General features: G+C 45.6%; 1 protein-coding gene across 1 annotated transcript in view; it reads left to right on the forward strand.

Moving 5' to 3' along the window:
- Positions 1–21,920, forward strand: part of NOP14 (NOP14 nucleolar protein) — a 185,084-nt gene that overhangs the window by 109,810 nt on the left and 53,354 nt on the right. Inside the window, exon 9 of the mRNA XM_078678549.1 lies at positions 9,579–9,709. Coding sequence (XP_078534675.1) covers positions 9,579–9,709 — 131 coding nt within the window. The remainder of the gene's footprint in view (positions 1–9,578; positions 9,710–21,920) is intronic.

The following is a 21,920-nucleotide window of genomic DNA, read 5'->3' on the forward strand; positions in this document are numbered from 1 at the left end:
AGGAGTATGTTCAGTGCAGGTTGCGGCACCATATGTCGGAGCAGCCGTTCACACGAGTCACGCTGATTGCTCTGTCTTTACACGTATGCTCTCAAATGTTATTTGACTGGAATGCGATTACTCCTGATTGTAATTAATCCCGAACTAAAATGAGTGTCTATTGCAGATGTTGTTGATCACTATTTAAAATTGTAAATAAAGTTAAAAAAATAAATCCACAAATTGGTTAGAGGACTCAAAACTTCAGATGTATGTGAAATGGCCAACTTAGCCTTCAAAATCTGTTGCCATTGTCCGCATTTGCCTTGCACGTATGCATATGGTATTTCTATAGCGCAAACCTAACTAAGAGGCAGTGGAGCGCTGTAGATGGTAAAAGGCAAGCTTAAAGTCAATGAGCAGAGTAAGCAAGTTTGTGCTTAATGCATTGATATTCTGTTCTTTAAAGAGGTGAGTCTTCAAGTCTTTCCATAATTGGAGCAGTATTGTGGTGGTCCTGGTGGGTATGGCGATGTTGTTTCCAGATCCTGGGTGCATAGATGGAAATGGTCTGGTGCCTTGTTTTTCCTATTTTACGCTTCTTAGTCTGAGCGTGGGTCTGCTGGGTACCCACAGAGATAATGAGCCTGTCTGCAAGATAAGCTGGGTGCTGGTTGAGATGGCTTTGCAAATGATGCAACTCGTTTTGAAGATCTTGCGGGCTGGCAGGGGGAGCCAATAGAGTTAGATTAGGATGTGGGTAATGTGATCATATTTCTTCAGACCCTGGTTTAGAAGCACTGCAATGTGCAACATGCTCTTAGGGGGTGCTATTGTGGAGTCTGGGAGGGGGCTATACAATAGGGCAGGAAAGAGCCATTACAAAGGAAATATTACAATACATGCAATTGCATAGCATGCCATTACAACGCAAGTGGCATTACATCGCATGCTATTACAACACATGCCATTAGAACACATGTGCTTTTACCACGCATGCCTTCACAACAAATTTTGTTATAAAGTCATGAATAGTAAAGGCGTATGTGTTTTATATGCAAGTATAAGGTAAGTGTATGTTCGAGGCATATGGGCTGCAGATGGTACATTTATGAATAGATCGCCATCTGGTGTTGGGCTCGGATGATTGCACTTGTTTTTCTCTTGGAGAAGTCTTTGTCATCACGGGATCGATGACTCCTCCTCTGGGTGTTAGTGCGCATGGACATCGGCTCCATCCTTAGATTGTTTTTTTCCGCCATCGGGTTCGGATGAGGATTGAAGCGCTCCGGATCGACTTCGACAAAAAAGTTATATTCGGCGCGTATTCCCTTTCCAATTCAACGGTATTGTTATCGAACGCGACTACACTTCCATTTCGACGCGTTTCGACGTCAACAACAAGATTTCCAACTGCTACGTCGACGAGACCAGGAGGCCCATCTCGACGTAGTCCAGCCCAGAGTCCATGGAAAGGACTCCATTCAAAAAATGTCCAACGTGTGGTGCTAAGTTTCCACACAAGGACCTACACGAGGTGTGCAACCTCTGCTTGTCCCCTGAACACGAATCCAGGGACTGTGAAGCCTGCGCGGCATTCTCCTCCAAGTCGACGATTAGAAACCGTCGAGCCCGAAGACACGAGGTATCGAGAATGCAGTCACAGGCAATCCCGGAGCTGTTCGAGGACCAGCACCCCGAAGAGGAGGAAGAAGAGGAGGACGAGGCGGGGTCAGAAGCGGACGAGTCCGACGTCGAGGAAATCGACGTTCAACAAACCGTGAGTGACGACGTCCCTTTACCAAAGAACCGACCCCGCACGGTGTCGACCCCGCCTTCGAGCCCGGTCAGACAACCGAAAAAAGTTTCAGACGCCCCGCCTTCGGGCCCGGCAACGAAACCGAAACCGAAACACTCGGTCTCCCACCATGGTGGATCCGAAAAACGGCCCACCTCGACATCGACACCGAAGCTCCATACAAAGGAAAGCTCGAAGTCGAAACAGTCCATGTCGAAACCGAAACACGCTTCGACGTCGAAGACATCCTCGACACCGAAGACATCCTCGATACCGAAAATATCGGATTCGAATAAACTTTCGGTGCCGAAAACACAAATGGACAGTCCGAAGAAAAAGCACCTTACGGAACCAAAAACTTTGGTACCGACACAGGAGCATCAAACAGATCCCAAACAAAAGACTTTGTTTATTGATCCACAAACTGGCAAGGTAGTGGCAGAACTACCTAAAAAGAGGAAGAATGAACAGTTGGATGACAAAACTCCTCCTCCTAAGAAGAGGACAATGGGGACGAATACAACTCCTCCCCTTTCTCCACAACCTAGAGACACGCCCTCTTCTCCTCTTCCTCACACTCGGCCAACTACTCCTTTCACACCACGCCCATCTACACCTATCACAGATGTAGAAAGTGACACAGGAGAGGGAGAGTATCCTAGGGATGATGAGGACACGGTCCCAAAGGATGCAGACCCATGGGAAGACTATAATGTAGGGTCAGATAATGATAACGACCCTGAACTGTATCCCTCAAAACCTTCACCACCTGATGATAATACAGGTTTTGCACAACTAATTAATAGGGCAGCAAAGTACCACAAGGTAGAACTACATGCAGAACCTCAAATAGAGGATTTCCTGTTAGAAACACTACCTGCTGCACAAAGAACATCAGGAACACTACCAATGCTTAAGGGTCTCCTCAATCACACATCAGAAATATTCAAAGACCCGGTGAGGGCTAGGGTATTAAACCCAAGACTTGATAAAAAATATAAGGCAGCTCCAAAAGCCCCAATATTTATCAAGGGACAAATTCCTCTGGACTCACTAGTGGTCACAAACGCTCGTAAGAGAGCAAACTCTTTAACTACAGGAGAAGCTCCGCCTCCTGACAAAGAGTCTAAGTTAATAGATGCCTCCGGCAAGAGAGTAGCATCCCAAGCGGCAAACAGCTGGCGCATAGCTAATACGCAAGCGCTACTTGCACGGTATAACAGAGCCCATTATGATGAATTAGAAAAACTCATCATGCATCTCCCTAAAGAACATCAAAAGAAGGCAGATCAACTCATACAAGAGGGAAAGATAATAACTAATACTTCCATTAAGTGCGCCCTAGACGCAGCAGACACTGCAGCAAGATCCATAAACACAAGCATCATGCTAAGAAGACATGCATGGCTCAGAGTTTCAGGGTTCAAACAAGAGGTACAAACATCATTATTGAACCAACCTTTTGATGAGAAAACACTTTTTGGCTCAGGAACAGATGAGGCCTTAGAAAAGATGAAAAAAGATACGGAAACGGCTAAATCAATGGGAGCATTGCAACAGCCAACTCAAAAAGGTTCCTTTCGTAGGTCCACCTATAGAGGAGGATCCAAAAATACAGGTACAAGCCAGCAATCAACCTCTTTTACACCAACATCACCCAGAGGTAATTCTAGAGGCAGTTACAGAGGTAACAACAACAAGGGTAGAGGTCGCGGAAACAACAACCACCGCAACTCTCCAACCCCAAAGCAGTGACTTCATACAGCTCCCCCCAGACCATATAACACCGGTCGGGGGACGCCTATCACAGTTCCTCCCTGTCTGGGAAAACATCACATCAGACAGGTGGGTGCGACAAATTATCCAACATGGTTATTGCCTGGAACTCACAGCTACCCCACCAAACATCCCCCCCAAACAGCGTCCAATGAGACAAGATCACCTAACACTGTTAAAACAAGAAGTACTATCCCTGCTAGAAAAGCATGCCATAGAGAAGGTTCCACAACACCAACAAGGAACAGGAGTATACTCCCTATACTTCCTAATCCCCCAAAAAGACGGGTCTCTAAGGCCAATACTAGACCTCAGACCTCTCAATGCATACATAAATTCGGAACATTTCCACATGGTCACACTCCAACAAGTACTTCCTTTACTGAAGAAAGGGGACTTTCTTTCTACACTGGATCTAAAAGACGCTTACTTTCACATCCCTATTCACAAAGCCCACAGGAAATACCTCGGGTTTGTGGTAGAAGGACAACATTATCAGTTCAAAGTCCTTCCGTTTGGGGTCACAACGGCACCAAGGGTGTTCACAAAATGCCTAGCAGTGGTTGCAGCTCACCTAAGAAGACAACAAATACATGTTTTCCCTTACTTGGACGACTGGCTAATAAAGGCCAAGTCACAAAAAGAATGTCTTCAGAACACACAAAAGACAATTCAGCTGCTGCACCAGCTAGGGTTTACGGTGAACTACACAAAGTCCCACCTGCAACCAAGCAAGGTTCAACAATATCTAGGGGCTACTATAGACACAGAAAAAGCCAAAGTATACCCCAATCCAGTCAGGATCCAAACAATGCTTACAGTCATTCAAAAATTTCAACCACAACACTCGCTAACAGCGCGAGTGTTCATGCAGCTATTAGGGATAATGTCATCATGCATACTACTAATACCATATGCCAAACTACAAATGTGTCCGCTGCAAGAATGCTTAGCGACACAGTGGAATCAGGCTCAAGGACAGATTACAGATCTGGTGTTGGTAGACGACCGCACACACCGCTCTCTGAAGTGGTGGAACACAACAAACATTGCCAAGGGCGGTCGTTCCTAGAACCAATTCCACAGGTGATAATAACAGCGGATGCATCGCTCACCGGATGGGGAGCGCATATGGAGAAATATACAGTACAAGGAAGATGGAGTGTGCAGGAAAAAAGACTGCACATCAATCATCTGGAACTACTAGCAGTGTTTCTAGCATTGAAAGCTTTTCAAATGCACGTTATCAACAAAGCAGTCCTGATCAGAACAGACAACATGACAGCGATGTATTATATTCAAAAACAGGGGGGGACGCACTCTCTCCAACTATCCAGACTAGCGCAGGAAATCTGGAGATGGGCCATTCCTCAAAACATCTATCTATTAGCCGAACACCTACCAGGAGTTCAAAATCAGATAGCAGACATCTTAAGCAGACAGTCAGAACAAATACACGAATGGGAACTGCACCACCAAATACTGCAGCCATTCTTCCAAAGATGGGGCCAACCAGAGATAGATCTCTTTGCCACTCATCAGAACGCAAAATGCCAAAGCTTCGCATCCAGGTACCCACACCACCTGCCACAGGGCAATGCGTTATGGATAAATTGGTCCAACAAATTTGCATACGCTTTTCCCCCTCTCCCACTAATCCCATTAGTGGTCCGAAAGCTGCAACAACACTCAATGACCATGATACTAGTAGCACCCACGTGGGCACGACAGCCGTGGTTCACCACGCTCCTGCAAATCTCACAAGTGCCACACCAAAAGCTAAAAATTTCACCCATGCACCTTACACAGAACCATGGAGAAATAATGCACCCAGATCCCAAACAACTGAACCTAGCGATCTGGCTCCTGAAATCTTAGAATTTGGATACTTAGATCTACCCCCAAACTGTATGGAGATCATTAAGCAGGCGAGACGTCCCATCACCAGAGCATGCTACGCAGCTAAGTGGAAAAGGTTTGCTGTATACTGCACCAGTAATAACATCAACCCTCTGGACGTATCAACAAAAGATATTATTTGTTATTTACTACACTTACAGCAATGTAATCTTGCGTACACATCTATCAGAGTACATCTAGCAGCTATAGCAGCGTACCTACAAAACAGGCAACACCTATCCCTGTTTAGAGTACCAGCAATCAAAGCCTTCATGGAAGGCCTTAAAAGAGTCATTCCACCAAGATTACCACCTTCCCCGGTCTGGAACCTCAACATAGTACTCACCAGACTAATGGGACCACCTTTCGAACCTATGCATAGGTGTGAAATACAATTCCTTACATGGAAGGTGGCCTTCCTTATAGCCATTACCTCCCTCAGGAGAGTAAGCGAATTACAGGCATTGACAATACATTAACCATTCCTACAGTTACACCAGAATAAAGTGGTTCTTCGAACAAACCCAAAGTTCTTGCCTAAAGTAATTTCAGCATTTCACATCAATCAACCAGTGGAACTACCAGTCTTTTTCCCAAAACCACAGGCGGTAGCAGAAAGGGCCCTACATACATTAGATGTCAAAAGGGCAATATTGTACTACATAGAAAGACACAAAATTTCAGGAAAACTAAACAACTATTTGTAGCGTTTCCCCAACACATAAGGGCAATCCTATCTCTAAAGCGGGCATTGCCAGATGGATTGTGAGATGTATACAAATATGTTACATAAAAGCAAAGAGAACATTAGCTGTTCCTCCTAGAGCTCATTCTACACGCAAGCTAGGAGCATCAATGGCATTCTTAGGAAACATTCCCCTAGATGACATATGCAGAGCAGCAACTTGGTCTACACCAAACACCTTCACAAAACACTACTGTGTTGATGTGCAGGCTACACAACAAGCCAGAGTGGGCCAAGCTGTATTAAAAACTTTATTTCAAACGGTTGCGACAGACACGGGTGACCACCGCTAGGGAGGTAACTGCTGTATAATCTATTCATAAATGTACCATCTGCAGCCCATATGCCTCGAACGGAATATGCTACTTACCAGTATGCATCTGTTCTTGGCATAGAGGGCTGCAGAGTGGTACGTGCCCTCCCTGCCTCCCCGGAAACCTGTGTTTGTCCCAACATTATCTTATTTAGATACACTTACATGGGCATCTCTTTCTGTATTCTATTACACTACTCCATCTAACCCTACTATGGCAAAACAATCTAAGGATGGAGCCGATGCCCATGCGCACTAACACCCAGAGGAGGAGTCATCGATCCCGTGACGACAAAGACTTCTCCAAGAGAAAAACAAGTGCAATCATCCGAGCCCAACACCAGATGGCGATCTATTCATAAATGTACCACTCTGCAGCCCTCTATGCCAAGAACAGATGCATACTGGTAAGTAGCATATTCCATATGTGTGTATGTATATGTATATAATATTATGGTAATTTTAGGGTTTAGAATGGGTTTGGGTTTTGGGGTGGGAAAGGTAATTTTAGGGTGGGTTTGGGTTTTGGGCTGGGAAGGGTAATTTTATGGTTCAGGGGGGCTTGGGTTTTGGGGTGGGGGGTTGAATTTTGGGTTCAGGTTGAGTATGGGGTTTAGGGTGCCAAGGGCAATTTTGGGGTTCAGGGTGGGTATGGGTTAAGTGGTGGTAAGGGTAATTTTGTGGTTTAGAGGTTATGGGTATTGGGATGGTAAGGGCAATTTTGTGGTTTTAGGGGGGTATGGGTTTTAGGGTAGTAAAGGTAATTATGGGGTTTTAGGATGTATTAAAAATATGTGTGTGTGTATATATATATATATATATATATTTGTGTGTATATATATATATGTGTGTGTGTGTGTGTGTGTGTGTATATATATCTATATCCTACTGTCGTTCGCCAGTAGGTAGTTATAGTTAGCACTTATTTTCCCTAGGAAATCCGCAACATTCTATTTGGAATAACTTTGGCGCCGGTTGACGAATCTTTGCGAAATTTTCAAAACTGGTGGGGAGCTCCGGTCCGCTCCTATCCTGAAAGTCTCGGGGTGATTCATCAAGCGGGGCCGAGAAAAAAGGGGGGGACCCAAAATGTGCTTTCCCCATGCAATTTTCCATAGAGACCTTTAGTCGCAGCTACTGCCCGAACTGCTGAACGGATTTGCACAAATTTGGCAAAGAGATAGTCCTTAGTTTATATATATATATATATATATATATTTACCTACCTTAATCACTTTTACTAGATGTATACCTTTTCCACCCATGCTTTTGCTTTGTAATTGCATACGTGGTAAAGGCATATTCGTGGTAAAAGATTGCTTTGTGATGGTAGGTCGTGGTAAATGTATTTCCGTAGTAATACTGGCGTTGTAATGGCACGCGTGATATTAGTATGTGTTCTAACGTGACCTATTCCAGTAGGACATTACCACTATCCAGATGCAAGAGTACAAGGGCTTTATTGAAGCTTTGGTTTCCAGTAAAACCAAGCCTAGTGCTATGGATAGCATCCAATTCTGTCACTATGTGTACCATTTGACTTGGTACCAAATAAAAACAGTAATACTGGATTTTAGCATTTTATCCAAAAACACATTCACAAACCGACACAAAACATCTTTTGTTACTCCTCATAAATACTGGCATTTTCTTTCTTTGTTCCTTATTTATCAAAAATATTAGGAAACTGTTTCTACTGAAACCATCAGCCCCTTTTAACTTTAATTTTAAAAAGTCTTTGGCACGAATGATATTATGAGGAATTGATGATCAAATTATTTGTTTCATTTTCTCCATAATGTGTGTGTACCCTGATAAAGGACATATTCACTGTAGGTTAGCTGAAATGCAGCTGACTATTTTTATTCTATACTTATTTTCCTCTTTAAGTCTGAATTAGAGATAGGTGTGGCATATATGGTCATGATGATGTTTTGGGGTTATGTGAAATCTGTGTCTGAAATAATTGTCAAGCTTATGCATTATAGATTTTCAATTTGTAATACATTTAGCAAGTAAATGTAGCTTAAAGTTATGTATTATTTTTCACTTACATTTTCACATGTGAATGAAATCTATTGCATACGGTAACTTTCTTGTCCGTTGTTGAGATCGATGATCATTTTCTACCCTTCAGTTATTGAATTCATAATTATACATGACTTTGTAAGTCTGTGTTCACCTAGTAGTTGGTGTTAAATATAATTAATGTCTCTTTTCCAGTTAAATAGTCGAATCCATGAGAGATCATTACAATGTTGGGTTGTACAATATAGCTGTCTCCATATTGATAGTACCCTAATATAAATGTATTGGTGTGTATAGTTCTGGTTGATTGTACTGTGTCCGCTTCCACTCTGGATACACGTATTAACTTGTGACTATTCCATGTCATCACATTTCTTTGGCATCTTAGTCTTCGTATCTAACATTTTTTGCAGAATTTAACTTTCCCGTAAACAGACTGAGCATGGGCATAACTGAAAAATAATTTTCTCACCCATTATCTATTGCTGCACTTGGCAAAAGTCTATTTGTGGCAGGTTATTCTCACTGTTGAATCTTCTGTTTGACCCTTTTGCAGTTTTATATAGCGTATACCTGTCCCTGGGCATCAAATCAATTTTCATTACAACCAGACATTACACATTGTATTTTGGGCACAGGGAGGTTGAGTGATTTACCCAAAATTACATGACTTTGAGTTGAAACCTGGATGCAAACCTACTTTCCCAGTTCGAAAGTCGGCATGACTTGCCGCTAGGTGCCTTAGGGTATTGAAATACCACCAAATATTTGAGGAGAAGATGACTTGCACTTCCCCAACATACTCGAGGACTAAGATAGTATTTTCTCAAGCCTTAGCATGGTGTTGGGGCACGTGCTTGCCATGCCTTTGCCTGCGCAGAAGAAGAGAGAATGTAGGGCGCTGATCGATTGAGCACTCCAACAGATGCTACACCACCTTATCTCTACTATAAGTGCAAGTTGCGGAGATATTCGCTGCATACATTTTTTGATTTTTGGATTTGATTGTCTTTGTTTTTGTGTCCTTTGTTTCACTTCAGCCCCTGAGTCTTCTGAAGATTTAAAAAGTTTACTGGCAGGAAAATCAATACAGCAGCAAATGATTATCCTTGAGCGGATCAAGAAGTGCAACCACCCAAGCCTGGCAGTAGGAAACAAAGCCAAGCTGCAGGTATGGCCTTTTTACTTCTCTTTATACTTCTGTAAATGAGTAAACATTTAGTTGTACCCGCCTGCTCTTATTTGTGTTAATAATATGTTGAGCCTGTAATTGTCCTCAACACCATGCACTGTATCCAGCCCTGTCTGTTCCAAATATGGGAGAGTAGACCCTTCGAGTGGAGGAGCTGATACTTGAACTATACTCACTCCTGTAAGGACATACTGTGTATGCCCTTCCTAAGTAGCAGGTTTTCCTTCATTTGGATCAGCTCAAATAGTGCCTCTGTCCTATTCTTCTTGCCAGGACTGTACAGAGCATCAATTTCATAAGAGTTTTGCCCTGTTGGGTTCTACATTTACAATTTTTACAATTACTTCTGCACCTGGTTTAGAAAAGTGAGTAAAAAACATAACAAATTTTTATCTTGAAGGAGTCTGTTCTTGGTGTCTGGTCCTCAGAGTGCCATTGTTCAATGGCTTGTATTTTCACTCACACCACAGTTCAAGTGCAGTTATGGTTACTAGTTAAAACTGGAAAACCACTGAGATGTGCAAGTTGTGGTTAGGACCACAACCCATAACTGGCACAACAGCCATGCAAACTAGAAGTCCGCAAATGCAATGTTTGGGACCTTACCCTTCAAGCAACAGATGCAATTATAAATAATCTTACAAGTGAAATAACATATCACATGACCCCTACCATTTCGAAATAGACACCTATGATTGTAGCATTATTTATTAGTTTGAATATGTGTTAGTTAATAATATTTTCTTTTACTTGTTTATTTGTGTAAATATTATGGGGTTTGTGTTGTAACACTGTTGGAGAACTTGAAAGAATTAAATGAAAGTTTTAAAAAAATCTATTATGGGATCATAAGCGTTGCATGTTGTGTGCAAGTTCTGGTTTAAGGCTGAGGTTTGTGGATTGTGTTCCTAACCATACCTTCAGGGTTTTTATTTTGATTTGTGACCATAACTTCACTTTAACTGTGGTTTATTTACTTAAACCTATAATAACATGTTATAACCCATAAGTTCACTTTAACCTTAGGATTTCTCATGTAATTTCTGGTTTGGTTTCATTATATACCACATCCAACCGTTTCCTGTGCTCATTCTTCCACAAATGGCCAAACATAGCTGTGCAGGAAAAGGCCATGCACAGCGGAGGTTGGCCAAGTGCAGCTGTATAGTGCACCAAATTATTATTAGTATTTTTTTCTCAGCGTCCCAAATCCTGTGCCATGTTCCTGAGACCGCAAGACTCTGGGAAGGGCTAAGATTTGTATATCAAGCACAATAATAGTTTTTTAAATATTAACTCCAGGGCCCTTTTTTGACCGACCTCTTTCCCCAGTGCCCACTCCCCAACAATTACCTGTATCTAGGCTCACTCTGCCTCCCTTGTGCCCCTTTTGATTTTATTTTTCGGAACATGGTGCTCACAGCACCGGGCTGGAGAATGGTGGCCACAATAGGAAATTTATATATCGACTACCCTATCTGAGTACAACAGATTTGCAAATCCAAAACCGGATTCTCAAATCGGCAAAGCATGATCGGAGAAAAAGTTCCCTACTCTATTGAGAACGGGAATGCCCCATGCATATTTACAGTAGTATCCCCTACTCAGAGTGCCCAACTGCTAGTCTCTTTTATCTTTAGCAACAGCCTTACACTAATGTAGCGTGTGCGTGAAGATCCATACTTGTACTTGTACATTGAAGTGAGTACAGCCTTAGGCCTGACCTTGACTGGAAGGGGTGCACCAAACGCACTTTCCTTAATGGCAGTGCATTATTGTCCCGGGAATTGTTTCTAGTGTGTAGAGCAGTGGTGGTAGAAGGGTGTGTTTCAAGTAATCCTGCATTGTGACCAGCAGCACGTGTATGGTTGATGTATTGTATTGTAATTGCATTTATATAGCGCTTACTACCCCTGACGAGGCGTCAAAACGCTTTTTTGGCGAGTAGCACGCTACTCCGGGACCCATAGAGGATTAGTGTTGAATTAGTGAAAGTGCAAGTACATTTTAAGTGGTGGATAGGTTAGTCAGTTATTTGGATTTGGAATGATAGCAGAAGGATAGAGGAGGACAAAGGTTTGTATTTATATAGCGCTTGTTGACGCACGCTATTCAGGAAGCCTACAAAGGATTAGTGGGGAATTAATATAGTGAAATATGAAGTAATTTCAGTGGTGGATATTAGTCAGTTACTTGAAGTGAGAAGGATAGCGGAGGGATAAAAGGGGTCGAAAGATTTGCGTTCATATAGCACTTGTTACCCCTGTTGGGTGTTGAATCGCTTTTCTGGCGAGTAGCACGCCACTCCAGAACCCATAAAGGATTACGGTTGAAAAATGACTATAGTAAAAAAAATATGAAGTAATTTGAGTAGTGGATATGTAATTCAGTTATTTGGGTTGTATATTAGTATAGTTTAATATGGGATTTGAGAAGTTAACATGTTAGTCTGTTAATTTCGATTGAAAAGGATAGTGGAGGGATAAAAGAGTAAAATAAAAATAAAATAAAAATTTTTAAATTTTTTTTTTGTTTAGGTCTTAGCAATAGGAGGAGGCTTTTGGATTAATAAAAAGGAGTTTTGGGTATTGCTAAATGAGAAAAAGGGCAGCATTTCTGGCCCTAGTCCCGACCAGTGTCGAACAGGCTCAAACAGGCAACTACCCTTGTCCTCTCCGCCCTTAGCCTCGACGCCCGGCCTGAGACGCCCTAAGCCTGACCTTTCTTATAGCCCTAGTAATCGGGTGACCCCTTCAGCCAATGGGAACCCTAACACTATCCATTCACAACACTAGCCCTAAAATCTAGAACCAATAGGAGACCAGGACCTTACTGCCAATCTTAGCCCTAGTCCAAGCACTCAATCCGTTCAAAAACCCTGAACTCTACGTCCAATAAAGGCCTTAGCCCTACCAGTAGTCCCAACCCAAGTCCAAGCAGCCAATGGCACAGGTAGCCCTAGTCCCTACTTCCAATAGAAAGCCTAACCCTACTCTTAGTCCCACACATAGTCCAACAACCAATCACACCAGAAGCCCTAAATAGCTACTTCCAATTAAAGGTCTAACCCTAGCCCAAGTCCCACCCTACTCCCAATAACATAGGAAGCCCTAGTCCCTACTTCCAATAGAAATCCTAGCCCTAGTCCCAACCCTACAATGATTGAATTACAGACCCAGAACCCAATCAGAGCCCTCAAATACCCAACCAATGAGGACATTAACCCTAACCCAATAGAAACACCAGATACAACCACCAATCAGTGTACACATGTGCCAACCACTAGCAGATCATATAAGGTCCCAGCGACCTCAGACAAGGTTTGCTGGCCAGGGAGTTGGAAGCTGCTTCTCCTGTTCAGAATCTCCTAGGAGACAGACAGGCTCAATCCACACTTTGGACTTCTGCAGGCAAAGGCTTCACTAACTTGAAATGTAACAATACTGTTTGAATAAAACTTTACTCCCCCTGCTGGCCAAAAAACGAAGTGCACAGGCCCCAGTAAATACAGTTTAAGCAGCTCACAGAAGCACCCTCTGATGTAGAATATCCATGTTGCTGGGGGGGGTGGGGGTAGGCAGGGGGCTGGCCTCACTGGCTTGTGAACACAAAATGGTGGCTGGGGGTGCACTGTTTTAACGCACAGGTCTTAGCACAGAGCAAAGGAGGAATTTGGAGGGAAAACAGATTTGTCACCAAGGAATGAGAAGGACAAACTGCAGAGGTTGGACTGCAAATCCCACATTTCAACACGTTAAATGCAAGCAATCATGGGCAGGGAAAACCACAAGTTTAAAACACAAAACAGGTGATAAAATATGCAATCACAGGCAGGTCAAAACTGCAATTTTAAACTGTAACAACCACATGCAAAGACCGTAATCACAGAAAGGGAAAATTGTTTTTTAAACAACTTTTGTTTTGGGAAGAGACAGCACTATTCTGTCTCCTTACCACTTCATGGACTCTGCTCACTGTAAAGGAGGAAGCCCCTGGCCAGTTCATGTACACAAGATGGTGAGGTTATTTTCTCATACATTAAAAGTGTTTTGCTGACATTCCTGAGACTGGAGGGAGTGGCGCTAGACACTGAAGTGGGGAAAGAAGAGACAATCTTTCCCTTAGCAATTCAAAAAGATGTTTTTGGTACAGACTGCTGCTGATTAGTCGTCCTGCATGCTACCATTCGGCGGGTGTTTGGATGAAGGGAGGGCATGCATCCCCTGTTGTTGAGTGTCTGAAGGGTCCTTTAGAGAGGCATAGCTCTTCCTCATCACTGTCCTTGTGGCTGTTGATGGTCCGGTCCAAAATGCCCACACCTTTTTATGCCTCTGGTGCATCTGTTGTGGGTGCTCCAACCTGGCGAAGACCTCGCTTTATGGAGCATCACTCTAGGCAAAGGCTCAGACTGGAAGACATCCAACATATGAAAGGGCAACGGTTCCAACCCCGTTCTGAATTTGCAGAAAGAGAATACATATCCCCTGTCCACTTTATGCTTATCAGAATGTGACCTGTTGGCTCAAAAACTATTCCAATTTTAAGTTCTCTCTGTCTAAGCAGGGGGTGCTCCACAGAGTAGCAAAAGGACTGCTGCACAATCTTATCGAGCCAAACCTTCACGAGGAGGTGACTTCCAGTGTAGGCAAGTGCATTTGACCCTGGTGTAGAGCATCACTGGCGTGCTCCTGGCTCAAAACTGGTTTCCTTGCTAAAGCAGAGGATCTGTGGCACTGTCGAAGTGTTCCTGAGAGGGTTGCCCTGTCAGAATCTGTATCCGCATTCCATGCACTTGGCCTTGGTGCGCACAAGCTGTCGTCGCTGCTGAAGGAGGCATTTTTGCCAAGCCAGTGGCACTACCCAGGTGTGCCCAAATAGCTAACCCAACTGCTTGTGCAAACGTGTGCTCGGACAGACTACACTGCTGTAGGTAAAGCTGCTGCCTCAAGACACTTCACCGGTGTATGCTCAAGTAACTGCAGCTGCCTGAGGCACTGACTGGATGTGTGCCTATTTGGAATAGGCCGCTGCTGAACTGCGTTTATTAGTTCACTTGTTTCAATGGAATTAAAGGGCCACATTTATAGTGTGTGTGTGTATAGATTGGCTGTAATTATGGTGAACTAACTATTAACCTCTAATCCAGGGTTCCAGAGTAGTGTACTACTTGCCACAAGCTCTTCAACACCTCGTAAAAGGGTAATAAGCACTATATAACTATCAATCTTATAGAGACATCTAGCCGTAGATTCCTTACCTTTGAACTGTCAGACAGGATCTAGAAGATTTTTGATTGTAGTAGCCCTGCGCGCCGGTAGGCGGCATCAGTCGACTCCGCGTGATGTCATAGGCATTGTGTTCGTCCTCGGGACGACAGTGGCGTCAATATAACCGCCACTCCGGCGCCCTGATGTCGGTTCTACCCGCGGCAGCCAGCGCCTATCCGTTGAAGAGAGCTACCGCCAGTCACTTTTTGACAGTTTTTTTTTTTTACCTTTTGTCAACTCCTTTTGGTGTGTTAGGGTGTCCATTAGGAAGGTTTCGCCATTTCGGTAACTGACCCCCCACCTTTTATGTCTCCGGTGCCTGAGCGTGACCACAACACAAAGTGGTGCTTATTGCCGGGCCATGGCGCCCAAGACTTTGAGGGAGTGGTCCCTGAAGCTGCTCGCACTGCGGAGGTCGCCTCATTGATCTCGCCTCGTTGATCTCGCTCCCAGTCATGAGGAAGGTTTAAGCATCGCTCCAGGGTCTCGGAGTGCTGTTCGTTGAAGTCATCAGGTGAAAGGGACTAAAAGAAGCACAAGAAGTCGAAGCGTGGTTCGACTTTGCCCCATCTGCAATGCGGCGAGACAGAGGAGCCTCCCCATTCTAGGCCCTGCTCCGCGGAGCGGGCACCTGGGTCGACTCTGCATCTCCCTGCCTTTCCAGGGACAGGAGCAACAACCGCCCAACTCAAGGAGTTTTACGATGCCAACTTTAAGTGTGTGACTCTGCCGGCGCGCCCTTGGGCCCCGCAGGCCCAGGTGAAGGCAATCCATTGAGCCCCGCGCCTCCTGTTGGACCCGTTCCTGGGTCCGGACCGGCGCTGGTCGCAGCTCCACAGCAACCTTCCCCAGTGCAGTGTTGGACGCTGTGGTCTCTGGCGGTGCCAGCGCCTCCCCATTCTCATTCCCGATGATACAGAGCCGGTCTGGCATTCACCGACGCGGAGGCCAGCCCAATTGAGATGTACGGCTTCATATCATCTAACCGGCTCTTTCTGAAGGTTTGGGGTCGGATGAAGAGGATTGGGAGGGGGAAATCTCGCAGCCCCAGGGCATGGACTGGTATAATGAACTCTGTAATGCCAGTGGCCTGGACACGTCTATAGATTCTGGCAAGCTGTCTCCCCTAACCTGGCTACGGAGGAGGGGACGTCGTTTGCTATGGCGGTGCGTAGGGCTGCGGAGGTCCTGGACCTGCAGCTTCTTATAGTGGCTGTCAAGATGAATGTCCTGGCATCGGAATGCAGCCTGGTGTCTCCTCATCTGACCCCTTTCTGCCTTTTAACAAGACCTTAACGGACATTCTTCTGGGCACCTGGTCCAAACCCAGCACAGGGGCTCCTGTGAATAAAATAATTGCTCGCCATCACCCTGCAACGGGCGACAGTTTTTTTTCAACCCCCAAAGCTTGGTGATTCAGGCTTCCACTTTCCGTGGCGTGTACCCTTCTGCCCCTCCGGACAGGAAATCCAAACGGCTGGAGACTTTTGGAAAGAAAATGTTCTTTTCTACCAGCCTCGAATTGCGGTTGGTGAACACAGCATGCCTTTTGGGCTGTTACTAACATTCTATATGGGATACGGTTGCGCAGGTGCTGCCTAGAGTCTCGTAGGAGGCCCAGATCCTGCCCTCCCAAGCAACATCAGACGGAAGAGACGCAGCGAAGTTTGCATTCGCTGTGGCTTGGACACAACAGACTCGCTGGGCAGAGCAATTTCTTCCACGGTGGCCATCAGGCGCCACGCTTGGCTGAGAACATCTGCCTTTTCAGGGTATGGCCAAGCAAACCTCATGGACATCCCATTTGATGGCTTGTGTCTCTTCGAAGACCAGGCTGGCGCTACATCACCTCAGGCAGGTGGGTGTTGCAGATAATCTGAAGGTGATACTCCCTCCCCTTCGGGGCTACCCCTTGGTCTATGCCTCCAACTCAAGACCGGCTGACGGAGGAGCATCTAGCGCTACTTTGCGAGGAAGTCCAGGTTCTCTTGGCCAAGGGAGCTATAGAGAGCGTTCCTTAGCCAGAAATATGCTGTGGTTGCTATTCCCGCTATTTCCTGGTTCCAAAAAAGAACGGAGGCCTCCCTCCAATCCTCGCCCTCAGAGCCCTCAACGATTTCCTCAAGAAGGAGAAATTCAAGATGCACACTCCGGCCCAGGTACTGTCTGCCCTAGACCAGGGAGACTAGATGTTATCATTGGACTTGCAGGACACCTATTTCCACATTCCAGTCTTGTCGGCTCATCATCGCCACCTGCAGTTTACAGTGGGCTAGGAGCACTTTCAGTTTGCTGTGTTCCCCTTTGGCCTCACCAGTGTTCTGCAGGTGTTCACCAAAGGGATGGCGGTGGTTGCAGCTAATCTGTGGAGATCAGGGGTTCCAGTCTTCCCCTATCTCAACGACTGGTTGTTGAAGGCAGGCTCGTGCCAAGCAGTTGTCTCCCATCTCCCAGACTACGGCGAACCTCTTGCATTCACCAGGGATCACTATCAACATGCCGAAGTCACACCTGACTCCCTCCCAGACGCTCCCCTTCATCGGAGCAGTTCTGGACATGGTGCAGTTTCAGGCTTATCCTCCCGAGCGACGAGTCCAGTATATTTGGGCTATGACACCGATATATCAGCCTCTATCCTGAATTTTGGTGAGTGGTTCTGAGGCTGTTGGGCTTCATGGCCTTTTGCATTCTTCTTGTGGACCATGTCAGATGACACATGCAGGCTCTTCAATGGGACCTAAAATTCCAATGGGCGCATCATTGGGGAAATCTCACCCACTTGGTCCAAATCTCGGAGGACACTGCGAAACACCTGCAGTAGTGGCTATCAAACTGGCTGGCACTAAAAGCCTTCTTGCCGTCCATCAAGGGGAGGCTAGTTCAGGTGTTCCCAGACAACACGACCGCCATTTGGTATTTGAACAAGCAAGACATTTCCCTGATGGTTCAGCATCTGTCCGGTTGTCTGAACGCCAGAGCGGACGAACTCAGCTGAAGGCGCCTAGCATCTCACGAGTGGTGTCTCCATCCAAAGGTGGCACAAGCCCTCTTTCAGCAGTGGGGAGAGCCTTGGTTGGATCTGTTCGCCTACGTAGAGAATGCGCAATGTCAGCATTTTTGTGCGCTGGAGTTTCCATGGCGGCTCTCGCTCAGCAACGCTTTTCATCACAAGTGGACCTCCCGCCACCTGTACGCCTTTCCGCCCATACCACTACTTCCCAAAGTGCTCAAGAAGATCAGGAGTGACTGGGGACAAGCCATTCTTGTGGCTCCGGACTAGGCATGGAGAGTCTGGTATCCCGAACTACTAGCAATGGGCATCGATCTTCTTATCAGGCTGCCCCTTCAGGAAGATCTCCTATCGCAGCAGCAGAGGAGGGTTTTCCACCTAAACCTGACCACTCTCTTTCTTGAGCGGCGGCAGCTGACCGCTTTCGACCTTCCTCACGAAGTCTTTGATGTTATTTTGTCAGCCAGGCGTCCCTCCACGAAGTTGTTGTACGCCTGCCGAAAAGTCCAAATTTTGTAAAATATTGCCCTGAGCGGTCTATTGACCCTCTATCTGTTTCTTTATCTGATATCCTCCTGTTCATACTTCCTTGGCCCAGCAGGGCTCTGCTCTGGGCACCTTGAAGGGCTATCTTACAGCCCTTTCCTCTGTTTCGGCTGCCTGATCAGCCTTCTCTTTTCAAATCCTCTCTGGTGCAGACAGTCTGAAAGGGGTTAACCCACTTGTTTCCCCCTTCACCGTTCCACAGTGGGACCTTAATTTGGCTCTCACCTTTCTGACGTGTGCACCGTTTGAGCCACTGCACAACTGCCCTCTACGGCTGCTCACCATCAAAACAGCCTTCTTAGTGGCAATAACCTCTGCCAGGAGATTGAGCGAACTGCAGGCACCGTCATCACAGCCTCCTTACCTGACTGCCTTCCCAGATAAAGTGGTGCTACGCACGAGGGCATCTTTTCTACATAAGGTGGTAACAACCTTTCATATGGGGCAGTCTGTTACTTTACCCACTTTTTATGCACATTAGCACCTTTCCTAGGAAGAGGAGCGTCTCCATCGTCTGGACCAATAAAGGGGATTATCGTTCTACCTCGAACGAACCAAAGAGTTCCGGGTGGATGACTGACTATTTATAGGGTTTGTGGGAGCAAAGAAAGGGAGTGCTGTCCAAAAGAGGACACTTACAGGCTTGGAGGGGGGAGGCGAGGAGGCCCCCACAGCAGCCGCCACCGCCAGGAGTCGATCTGTGCAGCCTACAGCGCCGCCGCCCCGGGACTACATCTCCCAGCAGCCTTAGCGGCGGCGCTGCTTCCTGACAACACGGGAGCGCCAGGAGGCGCCTAAAAGCAGCGCTCTGCTCCGCTCCGCAGGACGCGAGCGGGACCACCGGGCTAAGCCCGGGCAAAGGGCGGGCCCTCTGTGGCCCTCAGAGGCCAGAGGAGGACGGGACGGGCCACCCCACTTGGTTCCATTGGAGGAGGAGGTACAGAAATTTTTTAACCTTCCTATAATTCCTGCATTCTAACTGTCCATTGGCTCCTACGTTGTCCTGATTTCCACTAGTCATGTCCATTTGGGAGGAGCTGAATGCCCTTTGCGGCACAAAGTATGTCCCGGACGCTTTGACCCCCCTTAAAATGGGTAGAGACGCTGACCAACTTAACTGCACTCTTCCGGACGTACCTTTATCCCCCCAAAAAACCCATGCTCAAGCCAACACTCTATCCCAGGGATCATCCAGTAAAAGGAAGTATGATGAGGACAGAGATAATGCCAGTGGTGATAATCTACCTAATGTTGATGTGGACAAAATGTGCATTAGCCCCTCATTATGCCCCTCCAACTCAACTATACCAACACCGCCTAAGAACTTACTGGCTCAGATCGAGCAACTGTTAATCTCGGCATTATCACTGCTGATCACAAAAATCAACGATCTAGGGGACAGGTTGACCCGTATTGAAACAACAATAAAAAAGAACTATTCATCAACTGATAAAATTGATACACCTACTTGCCCTACTCCCTCTATCAACTATGAAAAACCTAAGCCCACTGCATGCAGAAAAACTCAAACTCTTGAACCCCCCTTCACTACATTCATTCCAAGACGCCGGAATGCTACTCTTAACCCCGTACTCGCACCTCATAGAGCTCCCAGGACCATACTAGAAAGAAGACATTGCATTAATTTACCTCCCGAAGCCGCCCCATTCGTGACTGTTCTCTCTGGGGTCCCTGCTTTGAATCATGGAAAACTTGAAACACACCAGGAATTGCTTAACAAAGCCATTTTCTGGCTACAACACAACAGACCGTTGCCACCTGCACTAGATGGTGGAATCCTGAGCGTCAGGAGGGTGGGGTGGCTAGGTACGTTACCCAAAGCCATTTCGGGGGATTTGATTTTAATAAAATTTAAGGATAGGAACATTGTCCCCTACTTACGTTCCACCCAGCATAAAGAAGAAGATGGCCCCATTCGCATTTGGGACTCGCATGACTTTTATCCCGGCCCCCGGTACAATTCGTTACCAAGACTAATGTCATTGAAACATTGAAACATATTTCTTGGTGAAAGGGGATTCCGTGTACCTTGTGCTATTAATTTCGTACTTTTTATTTAGTCTTGACGATGCACGTACTTTGATTAGCTGATTAGTTAAATTGTTTTTTGTTTATTTTATTAGTTGATTTCTTTTAACCTTGTAAATGATATGATGAGTCATCTATGTATGTATGTATTTTTCTTGTTGCTTTTATGGTTTTAAACTAAAAACCGAATAAAGCTTATTTGATTTGATTTGATTTGGACTATATCCCGCCAGATTACCCTCTGTATCTGTACCCATTCCACCAGGGCAAAAGCAGTCACCACGGCTCTCCAGCATGGTGTTTCTGTTTTGGACATCTGCCAAGCGGCAACATGAGTATCTCTGCACACATTTGCCAGACACTGATGACTGAATTCCCAGGTTCGCAGAGAAGGCCTGTTTGGTCGCTCTGTCTTGCAGGACTTGCTGATCTAAACCTTTCCGCAGTCCCTCTTCCGGGGATGGCATTGCTTGGGTATCTGTTTAAAAGGTAAGGAATCTGCGGCTAGATGTCTCTATCAGATGGACAAGTTACTTAACTTTGGTAATGCCTTATCTGGTAGAGACATGATCTAGCCGCTGATCCCTTACTGACTCACCCATCCTCCCCGCACTGTGAATTGGTTCTAGTGTCGAGGGCTTTTCCCTTCAGGGCCCTAGTTGCATTTTTCAACACACCACGGTCAGTCACTTAAGGGATTTGCATTTCTGGCTTGGAAAGTCGTGAAAAGTACTGACGTCAGCGCGCTGGAGTGGCGGTTATATTGACGACGCGGCGGTTACGATGACGACGACTAACAAAGCGCCTATGACGTCACGTGGAGTCGACCGATGCCACTTACCGGCACGCAGGGGTACTGCTTTCAAAAATATTCCAGATCCAGCCTGACGCCTGGAAGTTTAAAGGTAAGAAATCCACAGCTAAATCATGTTTCTACCAGATAAGGCGTTACTGAAGGTAAGTAACTTGTTCTTAACCATTAGAGTTATCTTTGATAACTTTGCTCCAGTTTCATGAATTACACAAAATATTTCCAAAAGGATATGGATGAGCTTAGCCCTTGAAAGTTTTATGCAGATTGGTTGGGGGCAGGCTGACCATTAGAGTATCCAAAACTTTCTGCAAATGCATTTCAATTTTGGATTCGAAGTTCCTTCAGAAATGTTGCTTGGCAATAGCCTAAACACTGTCTAGATACGCACCAAATGTAGATCTTAAGCTAGCGCCTGACCTAAATAGATTTTTTTCCCCAGTTTACTTAATTTCATCCCTGAAAATAGAATAATGTTGATAGTTTGGGTTGCCAATCAATTTGTGG

This window comes from Lissotriton helveticus, chromosome 2_2, assembly GCF_964261635.1.
Source record: "Lissotriton helveticus chromosome 2_2, aLisHel1.1, whole genome shotgun sequence".
Taxonomy (NCBI): domain Eukaryota; kingdom Metazoa; phylum Chordata; class Amphibia; order Caudata; family Salamandridae; genus Lissotriton; species Lissotriton helveticus.